General features: G+C 39.4%; 2 protein-coding genes across 4 annotated transcripts; one reads left to right on the forward strand and one right to left on the reverse strand.

The window, feature by feature from the left end:
• Positions 1-26: 26 nt before the first annotated feature.
• LOC115682481 (probable gamma-secretase subunit PEN-2) lies at positions 27-3,483 on the reverse strand. Its single transcript, XM_030606709.2, has 2 exons — positions 3,134-3,483; positions 27-316 (listed from the first exon to the last, which is right to left on the reverse strand). The coding sequence occupies exons 1-2, from the start codon at positions 3,402-3,404 to the stop codon at positions 156-158; spliced, it is 432 nt and encodes a 143-aa protein (XP_030462569.1). The 5' UTR covers positions 3,405-3,483; the 3' UTR covers positions 27-155.
• Positions 3,484-12,692: 9,209 nt separating this feature from the next.
• LOC115682440 (protein DA1-related 1-like) lies at positions 12,693-18,824 on the forward strand. 3 transcript variants are annotated; one of them, XM_030606666.2, is made up of 12 exons: positions 12,693-13,052; positions 15,075-15,213; positions 15,384-15,474; positions 15,847-16,105; positions 16,623-16,743; positions 16,867-16,950; positions 17,124-17,243; positions 17,356-17,568; positions 17,658-17,720; positions 17,814-17,932; positions 18,019-18,077; positions 18,194-18,824. In XM_030606666.2, the coding sequence occupies exons 2-12, from the start codon at positions 15,112-15,114 to the stop codon at positions 18,532-18,534; spliced, it is 1,572 nt and encodes a 523-aa protein (XP_030462526.1). In that variant the 5' UTR covers positions 12,693-13,052; positions 15,075-15,111; the 3' UTR covers positions 18,535-18,824. The 3 variants fall into 3 exon arrangements, with proteins under 3 accessions (XP_030462526.1, XP_056159152.1, XP_030462527.1); XM_056303177.1 differs by having other exon boundaries at positions 15,847-16,099; XM_030606667.2 differs by lacking the exon at positions 12,693-13,052 and adding an exon at positions 14,447-14,588.
• Positions 18,825-20,595: the final 1,771 nt, after the last annotated feature.

The following is a 20,595-nucleotide window of genomic DNA, read 5'->3' on the forward strand; positions in this document are numbered from 1 at the left end:
ACATGCGCGAGCTCAGGCTCGAGAAATTATCTACAAACTGCATCAGTGTAAAAACTGCTAAAAAGTGGGCAATGGTCTGGTTCCCAGAGAGAACTTAGCACAAAAGTCGGGTTGAGCACATGAAATTTCTACAAGGACATCATATCAGGTGGTGACTAATCCCAACCAGTCAAACCCCATTTATCTGCAAGATTGTACATCACCAGTTGGTTCCACACAGAGCCGAAGAGACCCTCTCCTCCGATTGCGAATGTAAAAGCCCATGCGCACAGAACTGCACTAAACACCGAGAACCCAATGGCTGATCTGATAACATCTGCGAAAGAGAAGATTCCCAGTGAATTTGTGGCATGTTGACGCATATGGAAAGAACTGAAAGGACAAAAGCAGAGACACGAAAAATGAAGAAACGACGATTTCGATAAGCTTTGGAATGCAGAATAGGTGCACACGTCACTACTTCCCACAGTCTCATTGAAAAAATGCACACGTATCCAACGGAACTGCAAAGATGAGGACTTGAAATCTCAATCTCCGACCATGTTCCAGCAAGCATACGATTCCATGAAAAGATGGTCTATGCTAGCATCTCAGGGAGCAAGCTAAGTAATTAACTCAACAAAAACTAACATTTGATGCAAAGATAAGAGGAGGCAACCTCAAATGCAGCCTCAACACAACATAATGAACAACTGACGCTGAGGATACTATCCTTTAACAAAGCTCAAGGACAGTCTAGACGGATGATGGCAGCACAATGGCAGGAACTATCATTCACTAGCCATATGTACATAACACACATCCACATCCATCATCAACAGACATCATCCTCTGGAAATTTCCGCCTTTAATGATTTGTTATGGTGTAATAGGAAGATAGCTCTAATGTATTAGCCAATTGGTTCACAGGTTCCAACTCATGGATGAAGTAAAAACATTTACCTCAGCCTCAGGAGGAGTCCTGATATGGTTCAACTAGCACTAAATCTGGATCATTTGAGTAGGAAAAGTCAAAACACCTTCGCCATTATTTTCTAGTGCTGCATACAGAGTAACATAATCAAGGAGCAGCTCTTGCTAAGCCAGCTTTGCCAGAGAGATCTACAACGGATCACTCTCAAGCAATTTGATCTTTTATTTGCCAGAGAGATTTTTTTCAAGATATCAAAAGGAATGTCCAAATAATTATAATCATTCTGTCATGGATGCTTAAACTTGATGATTGCTATCTGATCCTATTTCCAAGAAAACTAAATATCTATCAACACAGCAAAGAAGACTGCTATGGTCTTACCAAGGCCCATCTCCAAGGTCAGTTGTCAGAATCTGAGACTTATATGTGCATCATTTTTGGACATTAGGGAAGGGAATTTCCAGGTACATAGCCAACATGCTGAGCCTGACGAGAGTGACTACATAAATAACAAGACATCTAAGCCTGCATTATTTTTTAGCCAATGTTAACAACCAGAAGCCAACACTATGTGGACTTGATAAAGCTCTTCTATTTCTCTCCCGTCAAAACAACCTGCTGTCAGATTGTTGTTCATATTTACTTATGCTCTTTTAGAGTGTCTGACAAACCAAGGATTTTACACTTTTCTACTCATTTCCAAGAAAAGATAAGTTTGAAGAACATATTCAGCAATTTGCTCATCCAAGGGACAGTGAAATGACGAGTGACTAACAAATTCTACACTTGGAATAAGCACGTATTTGGTAAGATCTTCAGCCTCTTCCACAAATTATTTATGTAATAATGCTTGCTCCATCAAAGCCACAGACTATACGAACCATCTACACATAGCATGATTTCTTCCCTCCTCTTCCATGTACAACTAAGAGCCAGCAAAAAGATATTGCTGAAAATATCCCACTGCTGAGCACCACCCCATCATATCAGCACTATCTGTTCCAAATCTGCCTTGTATAAAGTCAACTGTCTCATGGCCCTTGTTATAAGGCCTTGTTTGAATACGGTAGAGAACACTTTGAACATGTCTAACAGCCTATTTTAATTTCTAAATTTGAAAACTACTTTTGTACAGAAGCCTGCTTCGGGAAGCACAAAACAAATTATTTCATCAATATCTCTCAAACATACTTTTGTTAAAAAAAAGGCAGAAACTGGTGTCCCTTTAACTCTTGGAAACACTCTCAAACAATTGTTAAGAAGATTGACAACCAAAGCATTAAAATCCTCAAGACCTAAAGTACGGCACATACCCTTAGCAATCTACCACAAAAGTTGGAGATCCCAGTTACTTATTTGTCTCTAGCAATTTAGAGATCCCAAAATCAGGTCCCTAACTGTGTTGTGCTTTCTAATTCCAGGTACCCCATTTAGAAAAGTAAATTCCTTAAATCCCTCACCAACTACAATAGTAAACGTGGTTCCGCAGGACAAAACGGCACGAGGCCATCATTGGGAAGTTACTAAACAATCCTCGTGTTCGCTAACTATGAAAGCACAACCAATTAAATAGTTTCACTTCTCTATGCGTGCTTCATGATGCTTCATGATGAATAGATTGAAGAACAATGTCATGAATCCACATAGATACTCTGCAAGCTTAAAAATCAGGCACACGACATTTTCTGCTATTGCTTGCAACAACCATTTCGACAAGTTACCATATTTCTACAATAAGGGTATAATTTTGCCGATGATTCATCACGGGTCACTTGATAGTCCACAACCCCAGAAACAGTCAACTGATCAAGGGCCAAGCAATTTCTTGACACACTTCAAACTAACAACTTGTTCTTGAAAATAGATTGCAAAAAGAAGAAAGGTTTCAAATCGGCAAATTGGCGACACCGAACAGCAAATAGAAAGAGATATCAACCCGCCCATCAAATAACTTCCCTTGAAACCTATCAATATCTGAACTTCTTTTTCCACCCATCCTGAGCACAAGAATCAAAATCTAAAGCGGCATCGATCGATCCCGGAACCAAAATCAACCGGACGAAGCCCGCATTCGTGCTCCGATTCCTCCAAGACTATGATCATGATCATCGCGAAGAATTCCACCCCCCCCCCCCCCCCCCCCCCACGATCAGAAATGGGCACGCGAACGCACACGCGCAGATCGCAGCATCAACGAGACGATGGGGGATGAGCCCTTACACCGGCGAATCTGAGGGAAGGAGCGCTTGTGGGAGAGGACGGGCCAGAAGTAGAAGCAGTTGACGGCCCAGAGCCACGGCAGGAGGGCGAACCCGAACCGGTAGAACCGGCGGGCGTAGCCGACGGAATCCTCCTCCGACAGGCCCAGCGGGCCGTCGATCGTCGGCCAGACGGGCGACGACGACGCGATGGAGTTGGAATTCGGGTTCGGGTTCGGGTTCGGGTCGCGATCGGGGCTGGGGCTGTCGGCCGGCGAGCGCGACGCCTCCATCTCCGCAAGCTCCGGCGAGTCTTGGCGTCTTGCTCGTGCCGCCTTTCGCTTCGAGTCCGTTTCAGCGCAAATTGGCGATGACTTCCGAAAATTTTCATTATAAAGAGAGAATATTTTTTGCAAAAATTATTTTTTAAAAAAAATAATTAATTTTCATTTATTTTTTTGCAAAATAATTATTTATTTTTTTTGCAAATTGGCGATGACTTCCGAGAATTTTCATTATAATATCATGTGCAACACGTGTCTTTTATCTTAATAATCTTAATTAATAAATAGACAAGCAGAAGCTTAATCTTAACATTTCTTAAACGTGAAATTCACACGAGTATAGTCAAAATACATATGCTTCTATATTATCATTACTTATTAGGTTTACATCTCCATTCAAACTTCATATAATCACAAAAAACAAAACTCTGGGTAGGTCGAGATTGCCTATCTCCATACTAAATTATACTCTAAAAGTCTGCCTGTACAAAAGTCTGATGACTTCATGGATCAATAACTTCGCCCTCCATTGCGAGACCATCATCATCAATGTCGAAGCCTCTCGACGGGCCAACTAACTCGCCGTCAAGGTTACAGTACCATACGACGAATCGATAGGGAACCACTCCATGAAACCCACGTTGATCCACATAGTAGAACTACATTTAGTATATAGTATTTCTGACTCATGTACAAACACTGTTTCATAAAACACCTTCGTAATACATGGGAACTCCAAAATGTAAATACTGTAGAACATCCATCCTACACGTATGGAAAATAAAGGAATAAGCCGAGACCCAGTAAATGAATTCTCCAGTTTTAAGTTAGAAAAATCATCTTACAACTTCACCTGGTACAAACAACGTACATGCATAACAACTAGTATGCAGAGAACTTGGATAATTGTTATTCTTTTTCCATTTGGATATGCCACAATAATATGATCATTTTATTATTCCACAATATTTTCATTCAGACGCAAGTATATGATCTATAGCATTCATACTCATGCGTATGGTTCATTACTTCTCCTCTCGAACACTGCCAGGATATCCCGACCAACGAAGCATCTCAACTTCGAGGCATCCCGGTACACTATCCGAGGCATCCCAATCTATGGGGCATCTCGATTCCCGAGACATCTCGATACACCCTCCAAGGCGTCCCAACTTATGGGGCGTCCCGACACACAGGGCATCGTCACCGTTGATTTGTAGGTAACGGAAATTATATTATTCTCATGCATGCCATGATAAATAAGTATTTACATGCATATACTCACCTTCTTTTTACATCATATATCCCTTAAAAGCAATGAAATGCATTATTCAAATAAATAAGTATTAAGCAATAAAGGCAAAAATCTACTCAAGTTCAGAAAGTAATTCTACTACAAATTTAGAAAGTAAATATACTCAAGTTTAGGAAGTAAATATATTTTGGTTTAAAAGTAAAATATGTTCGGGTTCATAAATAAATATGTCCAGATCTGAGAGTAAAATCTGTTTGGGTTTAAAAATAGATATATACAGATTTTGAGAGTAAAATATACTCAGTTCAGAAATTAATATATCCAGATTTAGAGAACAAAATCTACTCGGTTCAGAAAATACATATATCTAGATTTTGAGAGTAAATCTACTTGGTTCAAAAATACATATATCCATATTTAAAGAGTAAAGTCTACTCAAGTTCAGAAATACATGTATAAAGATTTTGAGGACAAAATCTACTCGGTTCAGAAAATACATTTATCCAAAGTCTACTTGAGTTCAAAAATACATAAATACAGATTTTGAGAATAAAATTTACTCAATTCAGAAAATACATATATCTAGATTTAAAAAGTAAAGTCTACTCGAGTTATATATATATATATATATAGATTTTGAAATATACTCAGTTAAGAAATCAATAGATTTTACAAATGACGGTTAAATCTGAACTTACAAATATGACTTTTCCGAGTTTGGATTCATCATTTCCACTCACCAAATGTACTCCACTTTAAGTAAAACGATTAACTACCATTTAAACATTGCATAAGACTAGCAAAACAAATCCAACAACCACCAAATCCACTATTATGGCACATCAAAATAGCATATTACAATAGTGTCAAGTAGTTTGATCTAACTTAATTCTAGAGTTTTCATTTACCTCGCACAAAATATGAACACCCAAAGTTAAAATCACATTGTAGATCTTGGATCGGATATTGTTGAAAGTAGATTATCTTTGGAAGTTGAAGATGAAGAAGGGTGTTGGGGCGAAGATGAAAAATTCCCTTCGATGTTACCAAGATGAAAATGAAACATAAGAGTAGATTTTAGGTTGAAGAATGCATGAAGTCACAAGTGGCAAATCTTAACTTAATTTTACGGGCAAGTGTGAGAAGTCAAGACATATTAGGGATGAGCAATAGCCAAAGGTAATGATGGTTTATGGCTATGTGTCAAATTAGTGTAAGAAGCTTAGTGTAAGAGTGGCAGGTGACATGTTTGAATTTTCCAAATGGGCATGTGGCCATGCATTAATCCTCTATATGCCATGTGAGTTCTTGGTGTCTTATGAGGAGGTTTAGCGAGATTTTATATTAAAAACATAAACTTTTCTTCCTTTATTACCAATTAGCACAAAATAATTTATTAACACTAATTAACTATAGTTTAAACTAATAATATCACCCATCGCTACTAACACGACGGTCAATTAATTAACACCTTTGCACTATTAACATACACAATAACGTTTATAAGTTTTCAATATGTTGAACTCGGAATGATTATGTTCCCAAAAATTATTCTCTGCACCTCACAAATTTACGGTCTAACAATGATTTCTACGCGTCCACACAAATACTAAGCTAAATAATACATATTTTTATAATTTAAGTATCATTATCGAACACGAAAAATTTTCAATGTCACATACATGTTAATACGAAATTCCCAGATGTCACATCACGTTACTCTAAACTAAATTTTATGTCATAAAAATCCCAAACCGGTACACCTGCAATGATTTTACCAAATTTTAAGGAAAAGTTGAGGCAAAATTAGGGAAATTACAAAATTTTCGAACGAAAGGGAGGTTTTAGGGAAAAATCAACATATTTTCCGATCTCAATTCATTTTTTTTTTCAAATTTGGCTTTCCAAAATGACGTCGTTGACCCATATATGTTGAATTTACACGTCGGACTCCCGTCACATGCTGATTATCCGAATTGTTTGCCGCATATGTTCTCATGTCTAGCAATTCAACGGATACATATCAAACGGAAGCTAACAGATGATGAATTTGTTGTGAGTGTATCAATTTCGAGATCTTTTGAGACACGAAAATAAATCTGAGATAAATGCGGTACCGATATATTAGTTTGAGATTTTTGGTCATATTATGTGATAGGCAAGTTTTTTCATTGGTCGAAATGCGATAGGCAAGTTAAAGTAACATTATTTATTGCTAAGCAAATGATAGTTATCTTCACAATCGAACAAACAAAAAGCGACAGCTAAAAGGGCTATGAAAACACAACAGGCGCAAATGGCAATGAGGCCCATGAAACGCAACATGAACAGAAGCATGACATAAGCCCAAGACCCGGTGGCTTCCCTTAGCCATGGCAAATCATTCTTTAGAGTTTTCGGCCGTTGATCGATTGAGTCCTTACCGTTCAATTTTAGCCGGTAAAGTCCTTAGCGCCCAAACCGATATTTCAATCAAGTCTCGAGCTTGCCATCGGCCGGGTTTTCAATACCGGAATCCCTATCTATCTTCCACCCGGTCTTCTTTCTAGTGCCACGTGACCATGATGAAAAACGAGTTTTTGATTACACTGACGATGATTGCAAATCGCAGATCATTCTTATCAATATGATTTGATCCATGTCATTGTCAATTGCAATTATTTCATCGCTAAAAGCCGAAAAATTAAGACAAGGATGCAAATTGGCAATATACTCATGTGTTGGATTTGTAGGCACTTGTATCAAAACATTAAATGGAAAAAAAATTAGGGGTGTAAAAATTAGGGTTTATGATCACACGCTCTTTCTCTCTAAACAAGTTCCCGCGACCGGTTGAACTTGCACCTCGGATCATTTGGAAGATGACACCATGAACAATGATGCTACAACCTCCTCATTTAGGGTTTGTTTGGGTCAGTGCCACGTTAGAAACTTTAGTGACCGAAATGATCGTGTTTCAAACGGAGTGAACTATGAAATCGAACTGATATTTTCTCAATGACAAAAAAATGACAGAATTTCTTCAAAGATGCATGATTGTTATGTAGGCATTCACTCCCCTCACATAGGAATTTTTACCTTTTCTTTAGTTGTTTTTTTTTTTTAACTTTACCAAGAATCAAATTGTGACCTGTCCTCAAAACCGCTGACGACAACTTTACTAAATTTGAGATTCAAGAACATCAAAGGCTCCAAGCCTGACATTTTCCTTAAAGTTTGCTCTTTTAATCCATTTCTCATATAGTGCAAATTGCTTCGATCCAAAGCAATGTTTAAGGAAAGTAAGTGAGGCATTTATGGATCGGAAGATGGACTATCCTTTTTCATCAAGCAAAGGATCCTATGCTTTTTAAAACTTAATTTACTTTCGAAAGCAATTGGTAGATTGAAATTCAACAAATGCCACCAGAAAAATCCCACCACAAACTTCAAAATAATCTTCAAACTGAGATTAATGTGACAAGGAAAAAAACACAAGCAGGAGAGAAAAGATGATAAGTGTACAAAGGAGGTAAATTGGGGTAGCTAAGCTAACGAGGGTAAGTATCAAACCTAGCATTAATTCAGCTACAATACTATTTGTCTAAGTTTTGAGATTGATGGGTAATTATAAGTCAAAGATTAGTAAATCTTTCCTTATATGTTAAACATCAATGTAGAGATTGAATTCCTAGCATTATTTCACGCAAGCATTAGTCATCTTTAGAGGTTTGTCGAAGAATTTCAATACTAGCAATTGGTTATCTTGCGCAGGTTTAAATCCAATAATTAAGTAAAACAACGTTGTTTCGAGCAATTTATCAACGTCAGATCACTGGCGTACCACGTAATACGATTGGTATTGACCAAACCGCCACATAAGTAATTTTAGGTGAGTTTTCGCCAGGAGAACTTAATTGGAATTTCACTCAAATGTTTAGGATTACATTGTAACAATTGAAAGGTTTAGAACCGAATTGGAATTCATATAATAAGTTTAGGACTGAAGTAGAGATTTTCCCAAAAATCAAGGAATGCAATGTTCATAATTAATAGGTGCATTAAAACTATAATGTTATTCTTTTCACAATAACTGACCTAGATAAATATCTTCCATGTAGGCCATCAATATAGACCAACCTTGAAAATTTATCACCAGTGACTAAGCAATGGAACTTTACAACCACAAGATGGGAAAAATTATTATATGCTACAATTTAAATAAAAAAAGGTTGTTAGAAAAGTAAGGAAAACATCCTCCACAAAAAGATATTGGATACTTTTGTACTTAAAATTCATAGGGGAAAAAAAGGAAAAGAAGAAACCCTTTTCCAGATTCACCAAGAAGACATCAAATCAAAATCACCATCGACTTTTCCAATTGATTAATTTTCAGTGACCACATGATGGGCAACTTGGAAAGGAAGACACAAAGGGCATGGAAACATTGGAAGACGGGGGCCATCTTTATGGAAACCAACAAAAGGTGTGGTCGGCTAATGGCGTTTGCTTTGTTTGGGGGGATCTGAAGGTGACCCCTATCACTTATGAGACATCTTTATCATTATAAACAAGCACAAGGATATTATTTTAAGCCCATGAGTGATTTTTTTTTTAACTTTTTGTTGTAGGCAAAAAAAGCTTATCTGGTAAAAAAATACGTATGTTTAAGCGTACCGCATTGCACATCTGATGTGTTTTGGTCTATGCCTTAGGGAACTTCGAAATAGCTCTAGTTTGGTAGAGAATTACGGGTGTATATACGCTCTAGACTGGGAACCCAATCTCCTAGTTTTTACTTGGATATAGATTAATGCTTTGTACCGTCATGAGAGCATCATATAGACACATCAGCTAAAGGGTTTAACCCGATACTCATCGCATTAATTTAAGAAACATTACTTATTCGGTCCTACATTCTCATTTTGCCAATTTAGCCCTAAATCCCTTCCGGTCAATTTTCGCCGAAAATTGCTGACATGACAGTATAGTCATCGCCAGTCGTTGTACGTGGCACATCACCACGTCAGCGGTTTCTGGTTAAAATTAGGTGGAATGACTTTATAGGAATGTTTCACAAGTGTTTAAGATTAAATTGGCAAAATTCAAAAGTTTAAGACTAAATTGACGTCTGCACTACATGTTCAGGACCGATTGGATAATTTCTCCCATTAACTTATATCACCAACTTAAATCAATATTCTAAAAATACTAGAGTTACGGCAAGTGGACCACGTTAGATTAACTTATGAGATATATACAATATTTTTCGGTATGCATAGTTGCTTTAGAGTTTAGTTTATAAAGGGTTTCTTCAAATGCACCAAGATATTCATTTCAATCCAAAACTAGTTGATGCTTCTAACAATACCAGTTGGAACGCTTATGTAAATCAGAGGCCTCACAAGGGTTACACATAAAAATCAACCATTGTATGTTTTTTGACTTTTGAAAGATTCTGTGATTACTTAGTCATAGAAGCTTTTTATGACATTTTTTGTTTCTCTCAACTTTCCATGTGGATTGGATGCGAAAATAATAATAATAATTATGATGATAATGATTAAATTTTTTTGATTGATTGATTGATGGCCCTCTTTGGTTTGGTGTCCATGGGCATCTTCACTATCCCTCTTGCTTATAGTTTAAATTCTCCTTTTTCTCGTTTTTTTTTATTTATGAAAAGATATAATCTTATTGGTCGGGAGGACTTCACCAACATCGACCGTCTCCCTTGAATATTATTATAGATCTTTCACATCCGTCACGAACTATTCGATATGAGCCTAATTACTCCACACCACTCAACTCTCAAGATCCGAGCTCGATAAGTGTCATTGGGAGTCACATCAGCACGTCAACAATTCACGATTCTCTCGCATAGAGGTACATGTACTTAAGACCACACACGCAGACCAGACATTCACCCTCGGATACCATCACTCGAGCTTAACGACACCACAAAAGATGAGATCGAGACATGATCGCTAAGTCAATCGTGCTTGTTGGCGCGACGGACCTCTCGCGGGTTTAGTTAGTGGTAAGATATGCACGCATGGGACCTCTACTTGTAAAGTAAAGGGTGGTCCAATGTTGGATTCACCTCTTCATACTTTGGAATCATCATCACCAGGCAGGACATCATGTTCGACCATTCGTGTCCTCTTGGTGCATCCCGTGATCCAAGCAAAGTGGGACATGTCTCTCTTAGAGTCTGAAATTTTTGGCTTCGGACCCACTTCACCAGCTGCTGCCGTCATTGACATGGGGCAATAATAATAACAGTGCAAAGAAAAAATTACCAAAATTGGACATAAAAAAATAGGGAATTATTGAAAATAAGGCAAGATCGATGCATGGATAATAGTAAGTGGAAAGCTCTAGACCAATATATTAAATTGAGATACGACATCTATAATAGTATTCAGTTTGTACTTATATGCTCATGTACATTGCTGGTGCTAATCAAATGGCCATGGGTGTACTTTTTGTGAAGTGAGCTAACTATTTCTCAAGTCTCGTCCAATAAATATAGGTAGGTCCTTTCGATAGGGACAAGTGAATATTAAATTCTCCACCGTCGGCACGATATAGAAATAGACAAAGCCAAGACTACGATAAATTACGCCAAAGAGAAGGAAATCCATTTATTTTTGGAGAAAAAAATTGACGATTTTTGATTAATGTGGCCACTGAGCTTACAATATGTCCAATCACGTTGTTCAGTTGATACATTCTTTTCGATCAAGTCCGTTTCATGCACATCCCCAATGAATTGGAGCTAACATACCAATCAATCTTGTCCAAAAGTTTGATATGAAAATTTCAACGAGCTAAAATTCTGAAATTATGCCTCATATACCAAAAAAGGGATACCATAAGAAAATCCAAATGTATGCCACCTAAAAATTGAGAGAATCGTATGATCTTACGCCCGGTTTCACTATTTTGGACGAGCTCAGCCATCATGCTATTCTCAAAATTTGTCGGAAATGGATATCGTTCGATTCAATCGCGAGCACCGTGTATATTTAAGAGTTTGATTGGATAAAATATGAATTAGAGTACACCCACTAAAAAAATAAGGCAAACTCGAGGATCAAATGTGTACCTTTTTCCTCTTTATTTGTAGGATTAACTAGGGGTGAGCAACTTGGACCGCCCAAACTGGGACCGGACAGGACCGGACCGACGGATTTGATCCAGTTCTTGGGACTATCGGCGGTTCCCGGTTCCAAGGGGGAACCGGACCGGATCGGACCGACTATTTAATATATATATTTGTTATTTTTTTCTTTAAAAAAATTAATAAAATGTGAACTAAATTTTAAGTGAACTTCATTATTATAAATTCATTGATAAAAATTAGTAAAATGTGAATAAAACCCTAAGTGAACTTCATTGACATAAATTCATTGACAAAAATTAGTAAAATGTGAACCAAACTTTAAGTGTTTAACAAAAAAAAAAAAAAACTAAACTCTAAGTGATCGGTTCCATTGGACCGGACCGGCGGTCCGGTCCGGTTCCCGGTCCTAGAATCAACCGGTCTGGTTCCCGGTTCCCAAAATTGGGAACCGGACCGGACCGGGAACTGATCATCCCTAGGATTAACACCGTAAGCAAATCCCAAATTGATACCCTTACGATATATATTAACCCAAAAACTAATCTTCGTCTCATAAAAAATTTCAACTCGGAATCTCACAACACATTTATCCCAACCTAATCTTCGTTTCACGAAAATCCCAAACCGATATCCCTAATCCAAAATCTACCCACTTTGTTATTTATAATTACACGACCATCATTGAGCTGAGGATACAAAACTCAGAAAGCGAAAAAGGAATTGTCCCTCTCTTTTCATGTGATGTTGCCGAGTAATGCCCAAGCATGGTGGGGGGTGGCTCCACCCCCCCTTTGAAAAGTCCATTGGAAAACAAAAGATCATTAACCTCAGATAATTCAAAAGGCAAAATAAATAAGTAAATGAATAAATAGAAGATTAAGCAAAGTGGGTGGTTGAGACGTCCCTCTAAAACCCAAGAATGCTTTTGAGGCTGCTGGTGGTGGTGGTGGTGGTGTGGTGGTGGCTGATGAAAACCCAATTGCATGGGACTCTCCTGTAGTCCTGCGTGCCCTCCGAAGCAAGTACTGATCCTCCCCTTGAAGGCTCCATAGCAGGAACAGCGAAAGGAAAGACCGAAAGGCTCCGCCCCGACTGCTGCACTCACCAGTGGAGAAGAACAAGAACCACCATGCACTTCTCTTCGCCGGTGGCGGGAGGAGAGAGCTCGATCACTGTCGGGTGATCGGTGACGGCGGCGGGGGTTCAAAGGGTCGTCGGGGGATCGAGCGGGGGTCGGGGAGACGACCGGGGCTTGACTCCTCGCAGCCTCTCTCTCTCTCTCAGTCTCAACCAGGTATGATGAGTTCGCTTCCGATTACGATATGTTGATTGCTTGTTTGATTATAATTTCTGTCTGTGTATTGTATGAGAGAGAGAGAGAGAGAGAGAGGGGGGGAGCACTGCGATGGTTCAGTCGCGATCGAGTCTGGACCACGGTGGTGGATTCGAAGGTTGAAGAACGGTTTGGGGGATGAGCTCGGCGGCGCGTGGTGCTCACCCTCGGCGGCGGCGGCGGCGGCAGCGGCGCCTTGGAGAGACGCCGCCTTGTTCTTATTGGTTACACTATGTTCGGAAAATTAGGGTAGCAGCGTTTTGCGATAATTTCCTTTTATTTACTCGTTATGGAAAGAAATCGGTTAGTTAAAAAACGAAACCGTACACGGTTTTCTTTTCGAAACTGTACTTGAATCTTGTCCTTCTTTTGGCTATTAACGGTAAAAATGAAAGCGTTGGTTACTGAATTTTTCCTATAAGATTTTATTATTTTATATAAACTTAATAATTTGATAAGGGAGCCTATGTATTATATATATTTGTGTATGTATGATTGTATAGGTCTTAGTAATTTCATGTTGAATAGGAGTCAAATTTGTAAGAGCTGCAAAATTCGAAAAAAAAAGGTAATGTTGAAATACAAGTTACACAAGATATGAAGTACTTTTTCACCTATTTTTAGCATAATGCTGTGTTTGGGAAATTCAGAAAAATATGGAGAATGAAAATTTGGGTAGAAAGTGAAGAGAAATTTGAAAATTTATTGAACTGTGGTAGGAGGAGATAATTATTAAAATTACAAGCATTTTCTCTGTATTTTCCCCTCCCCGGTAGAGTTGAGCTGCACATGAAAGGCGATCTACGCCATAGCCATGTCGCAGAATGCCCGAAAAACGGCATTCCGTTTCATCGCATTTAATGGCGAACCACAATCGCATGCATCTTACGAACAATTTGTTCCGGATGATTTATGAAATTTAGTATTTTATTACTATAATAAAAGAATTGGGGGGAAAGAGAGAGAACTGGGAGTCATGTTATGACACTTGGCAGAATAAGATGGAGTAAGGTGGAAGGTTAGAATTGGTGGGTTTAAGATAAGAGTGGCAAGGACAAGCTCCCCAGATGGAGCAGCAGACATCATCTTGTACTTGAAGCTTTGTCAGTAATGAGCCTTTTCTGGGTTTGACGTGTAAATCTGTTATATGCTGGTTCTTGGGGAAAGAGCACTTACTGAAATATAGTTTTCATTTCTGACCAAAAAAAATATAGTTTTCATGCAACTTTTAGCCCGAATTTGCCTCGCATCTTCAACCTGTTGAAGCTCTGTCTCTCTCTCTCTCCCTCTCAGAGAAATGCTTGTTTGACCCTTTTTTCCCTACCAAAAGAAATGCTGTTTCGCTTTTTGTGAAGGAGTGATAGCTAATCGAGGGTTGGAAGTCGCGTATCGTTGTGTTAGTTTTCCTTCTTTGGATGAGTCAATGTATCTGCTTTCTGGGTCTTGCTCTATACCTGATGCTACCCATTTGAACATCTTCATGAACTGGTTTGAGAGGTGAGCTCTTGCCATGGTCTTGCTTGATTTGAAAACGACCGTTTTTTGGTTTGTGTGCGGGTTGAAGGATTTGTTCATACATCTTATGGGGCATTTGGCTCATGGGAAACCGGTGATTTGGAAAACATTCCCAGATAACATGGCTTGATTGCTTGCGGGAATGAATGAACGAAGGATATTTTCATTGTCCACGAAAATAGTCAGGCAACGATGATTGCTTGTGATGAAAACATTTTTCGTTGACTAATTTTTCTAAGCGATACAGATAATTATTTTTTTACGAGAATGTTGTCCAGATTAGTTGTGTTTTCGGTACATAGTTTAATGGTTTGTGAATCGGATAGTCCTTGGCCCTTTTTCTGTGAGAAGGATTATGAAATCTTGATGTCCCTGACACCGAAACTGCTTGAGGGCATGCTCTGCTATGTGCCTACACAACTACAATATGATGTGTTTTCTTGTGTTAACTGAGAAAATACACTGCAGGAAAGCAGCCAACCCGGGGTAAGCAGTATTGAGATTCATGGGTTGGTTGAACAAGATCCTCGGAGGTTCTAGCCATCGGAAGCATAATCACGGGAAATACGGAGGTTATAAAAGCTGGGACGAGACGCATAATTCTGAGGTAACAAGAACTCCTTTTCTGTCTATCTGTCTGTCTGTCTGTCTGTCTGTCTGTCATATATGCTTGGTACTTATCGGCTGAGCGTACATGGATTCTGACCTGATTACATCCGACATTGGTACAGAAGAAGACTGAACATCGTAAATCTAACTTCTTGATTCTGAATGCAGGATGAATTGGCAGATCACGAAAGAGAAGAGATTGACTACGCAATCGCACTTTCTCTCGCAGAGGAAGATCTAAAGGGGAAAAAGGTGATTGGTAAGTTGCTGATTTGTAAGACCTAAGCATTCCCATGATATCTTGATTGAAATTATATTAATCTTCCGAGTTCTTTCGACAGATTTACTTGGACTAAGAGTTCAAGCAAAATTAGATTCTTCTCAACAGATTTGCTCTTTGGCATTAGACTATTCAGCAAATAAACATGGATTGATGGATGCTAAAGAATATTGCTATGAGATCATGTACTTGACAGCGTGTTGGCCCTGTTAATGAACAATTCGAAGAGGATGGATAATGATGCCTTTGGATGAAGAATGTTTTGCTGTTTCCCAATTGATGGTGTCACTTTAATTTGGAGATTGTAGTCATTATCTATTTTGCTTAGTGCCATGTTTCATTTTTCTTCAGAAGCTGATGAAGATGATCACTCGGAGGAAGAAGAGCAACCTACTAATGTGGAATCAGAAGACGATGAACAAGTCGGCCAAAAAGAAGATGAACACATTGAAGCTCCGAAAGAGGAAGCAAAGCATGTCCAATCTCAGTTGGAGGATGACGAACAACTCGCCAAGGCTATCCAAGAAAGCCTGATTGTTGAATCGCCCCCTCGATATGAAAGTGGAAGCATCTTGCGCCCTTATCCGTCCTTCTTCCCTTCAGGGTATAGGTAGGTCTTTTAGTAAGACAATTGCTTTTGTCTCATGAGTAGCGACAATTCAGATGAGGAGTCATGTTCCTTCTTTATTTGGCAGGGAGGCTTTGTCAGATTCTCTGTTGATTGTTAAACCTAATTTGATTATATCTAAGTCTCTTTAGGATGCATATGTCTAAATGTTGGTTGTCTTTGCATAATCCATTGTGTCTCGAGGTCATCAGATGGACAAGTGTGTCCTTTCTTCGTATTGAATTACCTATGACTCCGGGCGTCTAAATACCAGATCTAGTTTAGTGTCAGTGACAGAATAACAAATGCCATTGCCGCTGAAAATTTTTGATAACTAGTATTATGAAACCTCAATTATTTAATCTAGTAACCGCTGTTCAGGGGCTGATTCAGGGAAATATCAATATCATGATCCAAGATACCGTACGAATAATAACCATGGATTTATATTCGTGTTGCTGAACCATTTACTTCCTGCAGGATTTATCTGATCTAAATATTGAATGTTTATTTCTTGTAGAATTTGTGCTGGTTGCAATGCTGAGATCGGGAGTGGGCGATTCTTGAGTTGCATGGGTTCAGTTTGGCATCCAGAATGCTTTCGCTGTCATGCTTGCAATCATCCGATTACTGATTATGAGGTCTGTTTCCAATCCAAGATGAAAACTCCGTTTAAGTAAAACCTAAAGGATCTCTAAATCCTCAAAATTTGCAGCAGTGTCCATTATATATCATTCTAATTTTTAAATTTTCCTCGGTGAAAGTTCTCGGTTTGGGGGAATCGCCCGTACCACAAGTCCTGCTACAAGGAACAGCATCATCCAAGGTGTGATGTTTGCAACAGCTATGTAAGTACATTTCTTTGCTGCAAGACGTACACTCAATCTAAAAATTGGCACGGTCAACATATTTGCTCCCTCTGTTCTTGTTGCCCAGTTTTGGAGGAGCTTGACATTAATCTCTGTTGTATCCACTATTTTATTGCAGTAATCACCATTTGAATGACCTCATCTCTTTGCAGATTCCAACAAATGCAGCAGGCCTTATTGAGTATAGGGCGCATCCTTTTTGGCTACAGAAGTATTGCCCCTCGCACGAGCGCGACGGAACTCCTCGATGTTGTAGTTGTGAAAGAATGGAAGTGAGTTCTCAGATGCCACAAATGGCCAAATCCATGTTTTGCCTCAACTAAATTGGAATATTTCTTGTTTCTTACTCTGTTCTTGATATAAAGCCTTCGAACTTTTCTGCAGTCAAGAGATACAAGATACTTGTCACTTGACGATGGTCGAAAGTTATGTTTGGAGTGTCTAGACTCGGCAATCATGGACACCAACGAATGCCAACCGCTTTACCTTGAGATACGAGAGTTTTATGAGGGTTTGAATATGAAAGTGGAGCAACAGATTCCGATGCTGCTGGTTGAAAGGCAGGCGCTAAACGAAGCCAGGGAGGGAGAAAAGAGTGTATGTGCTTACGTTTTTCAGTTTCTTTAGTTAAAATAAATGTCTTATTGTTTGCTCAGCAAGATTGACTTTCTTCTTCACAATGATAGGGGAACCATCACATGCCTGAGACCAGAGGACTCTGCTTGTCTGAAGAACAATGCGTCACCACAGTAAAGACTTTCTTCCTTGAACATTTCACTCCTTGAAAAACAGGGATTTTGTGAAGTATGGAAAGGCTTATGAACTTTTTCCTGATATATCAGATTATGAGGAGGCCGAGATTTGGGTCGGGCAACCGGATCATTGAGATGAGAACCGAGCCTCATAGACTAGTTCGCCAATGTGAAGTGACAGCAATTCTCATTTTATATGGTCTTCCAAGGTATGTTTTACATCTTGCTAAACTTCATTTTTGGTCATTTACAAGCGAACTGCTACTTTGCATCACTGAACTCTTCCAAAACTCAGGCTGCTGACGGGGTCAATCCTTGCTCACGAGATGATGCACGCTTGGCTCCGGCTTAAAGGTTTTCTTTTTGCCCTCTCTCATCCAGTAGTCTTGTAAGATGTACTTGATGTGCATTAAGGACACATATCTGACAGCTGAAGTTTCTGCGAAAAATTGTTGATTGTTGTCTGGCAGGTTATCCCAGTTTAAGACCAGAAGTTGAAGAAGGCATATGCCAGGTTTTGGCTCACATGTGGTTGGACTCTGAGATCTATTCTAGCTCTGGAAGTGATGTTGCATCCTCGTCTTCTTCCTCATCCTCGCCGTCATCGTCTTCATCAACATCCACTTCGTCGAAGAAGGGTCTGCGATCTGACTTTGAGAAAAAGCTTGGCGAGTTCGTCAAGTACCAAATAGAGTCGGATAGTTCGGCAGCCTACGGAGACGGGTTTAGGTTAGGCAACCAGGCTGTGCTCAAGTACGGCCTTCGAAGCACACTTGACCATATCGGGATCACAGGGAGCTTCCCTTTGTGAATAATTTACGTAGAAAAATTGAATTAACTGTTGGAAAAGTACATTGAGAAGATATAGTTTTACAGGCAAAAGAAGATAGAAAGAAGATACAATCCTGAGACTGAATAAGAGATGGAATGCTGATGAATGGCCTTCCAGACATTGGATGAATGTAAATTAGTACAGAATATCATCCAAACACACAAAAACTATCTCCTTCCTCTGTAATGGCTACACCATGTTGTATGGTGTGCACTTGACGATGTTTTTGTTTGAGTTCTGGACTTAATTTTCAGTACGCTGTGTTCGTACGTTGTTGAGAGAATTTCGGTTTTGTTATGCTTGAAGCTGTTTTGGAGAGTCTTGAAAATGTAAGCTCCGAGTTGGGTTCATCAGGAAGGGTCACTGGAAGGCCAGGTTTTAAAGAGTTTGAGAATCCTCGACCTGGAGAAATGGAAAACTCGACCTACCCATTCTAGAATTGACAAAGGAGCTATGAGTGAATTGGATTTTCACGAAGACTTGCGTAATATGTGGAAGAGCAGCACCCGATACCATAGCTGCTTGAGAATGTGACAAGATGGCGGTGACAGTCGAGCCAAGATGAGGAGCGGCTCATGGGTGAAATTGGAAGAGGAAGTAACCGTCAAAGCAGAGTATAAGTACAGAGAGCTGAGGAGAAGAGGACACGCACATCCGATGCCAAAACTCTGCTTGTATCCTCGTGCTTTTGCAGTCTCGTTTTGTTTCCTTCAGTGTCTGTAGGTTTTGTTTCCAGTACCGGTTATTTAGTTTTCCCTGATGTCTATAGTCTGGCTTGTAGTATTAGTGTTTAGATGTCTTTGTTCGCAAAGTTGGCTTTTCAGTCTTTGCATTTACATCTTCAGCACTTCAATTTTAGAGCACTTTGATTTCCTTCGGAACGCATTTTCGGGCGCTTTCATCATTGCTCTCAGGAGCTCGAGCAGATCACCCAGCAACAAGCAGCAGTATCAACATTAAATCTCCTAGCAACAAAACAGCAACAGCTTAGGACTTTATCTAGGCAATTTGACCATTAGCGACAGCATTAGTTCTCAGTTTGCTGCATAAAACTATCATCGTCAGGTGGCATCTTTCTCCCACCTTGAAGTAATGTCTCAATAGCAACTTTCGCCGAGGACTTGATCACAACAATCACTTTGTCAAGCTGTGGCAGAACTTTCTGATGAAGAACCCTACCTTTGCCTCCATATATGATAAATGGTTGGATTTCAAACAAGTTTCATCGAGACCGCTTTTAAACTACTCTCCTTCTCTGCATAGCCCAAGCAATCTCAAAACTCCAGTCCCCTGCAGGTCTATTACAATCGAGCAAATCAACTATTCTTTCCCAAATCAGTGTTGAAAAAGAGCACTCGAAGAACAAGTGATCTCTTGACTCATCTTGCTGCTTATGCAGCAAACAACGCCCATCAACTGAGCACCATTTCCCCATTCTATCTCTAGTTTGAAGCCTATCAAGCCGAGACCAGGCTATTTACCATGTTTAGGAACATTAGGCTTGAACCAGAGGAGTCTGTGCCAAGGCCCTGTGGTCTTCCACACATAAGTCAACTTCAAGGCTTCATCTTGAGTGAACACACCCCCTTTGGCACCCATGAAGCCCACTCTATCAGGAATAGTGGATTTTGGAACAACACATGTATCAGATCTAAGGATTGGCCGTCTCCATTCACTGTCGACAACGACATCAGCTACTTTAGCATCTCAACTTAAAGTAGAGTCACAGATGACCCTCTCAAGATCTTTGTCCAATAGAACTCCATGGGGACAACAATGATCAAACCACAATGAAATGGACTTGCCATCACCGACAATGTACTGCACATGGGGCTTCAACTGCCATCTCAACTTGAGTGACTTCCTCCAAGCATGACTGCTATCAGATTTATGCTCAACCTGTCATGTGCTGGCAATGCCTTTTAACTTAAGAAACACACAATTCCGACAAGATTAGCACTGTTTCAAGGCTCGAACACTTTGTATCGAGTCTGGACTAGGGTATGAATTCGAGTTTTCACATTCCCAATTGCCTGTAAT

This window comes from Syzygium oleosum, unplaced genomic scaffold (assembly GCF_021117445.2).
Source record: "Syzygium oleosum isolate NSW1041296 unplaced genomic scaffold, Sole_v2.1 Sole_v2.26, whole genome shotgun sequence".
In the NCBI taxonomy this organism is placed as follows: Eukaryota; Viridiplantae; Streptophyta; class Magnoliopsida; order Myrtales; family Myrtaceae; genus Syzygium; species Syzygium oleosum.

Excerpts from the sequence above, each read along its gene's own strand:
- LOC115682481 (XM_030606709.2), bottom strand. The coding sequence starts at position 3,404 with ATGGAGGCGTCGCGCTCGCCGGCCGACAGCCCCAGCCCCGATCGCGAC. Across the intron at positions 317-3,133 it reads CTTCCCTCAGATTCGCCGGT|ATGTTATCAGATCAGCCATT; the intron begins GTAAGGGCTCAT and ends TCTCTTTCGCAG.
- LOC115682440 (XM_030606666.2), top strand. The coding sequence starts at position 15,112 with ATGGGTTGGTTGAACAAGATCCTCGGAGGTTCTAGCCATCGGAAGCAT. Across the intron at positions 16,106-16,622 it reads TTCTTCCCTTCAGGGTATAG|AATTTGTGCTGGTTGCAATG; the intron begins GTAGGTCTTTTA and ends TATTTCTTGTAG. Across the intron at positions 17,721-17,813 it reads AAGAACAATGCGTCACCACA|ATTATGAGGAGGCCGAGATT; the intron begins GTAAAGACTTTC and ends CTGATATATCAG.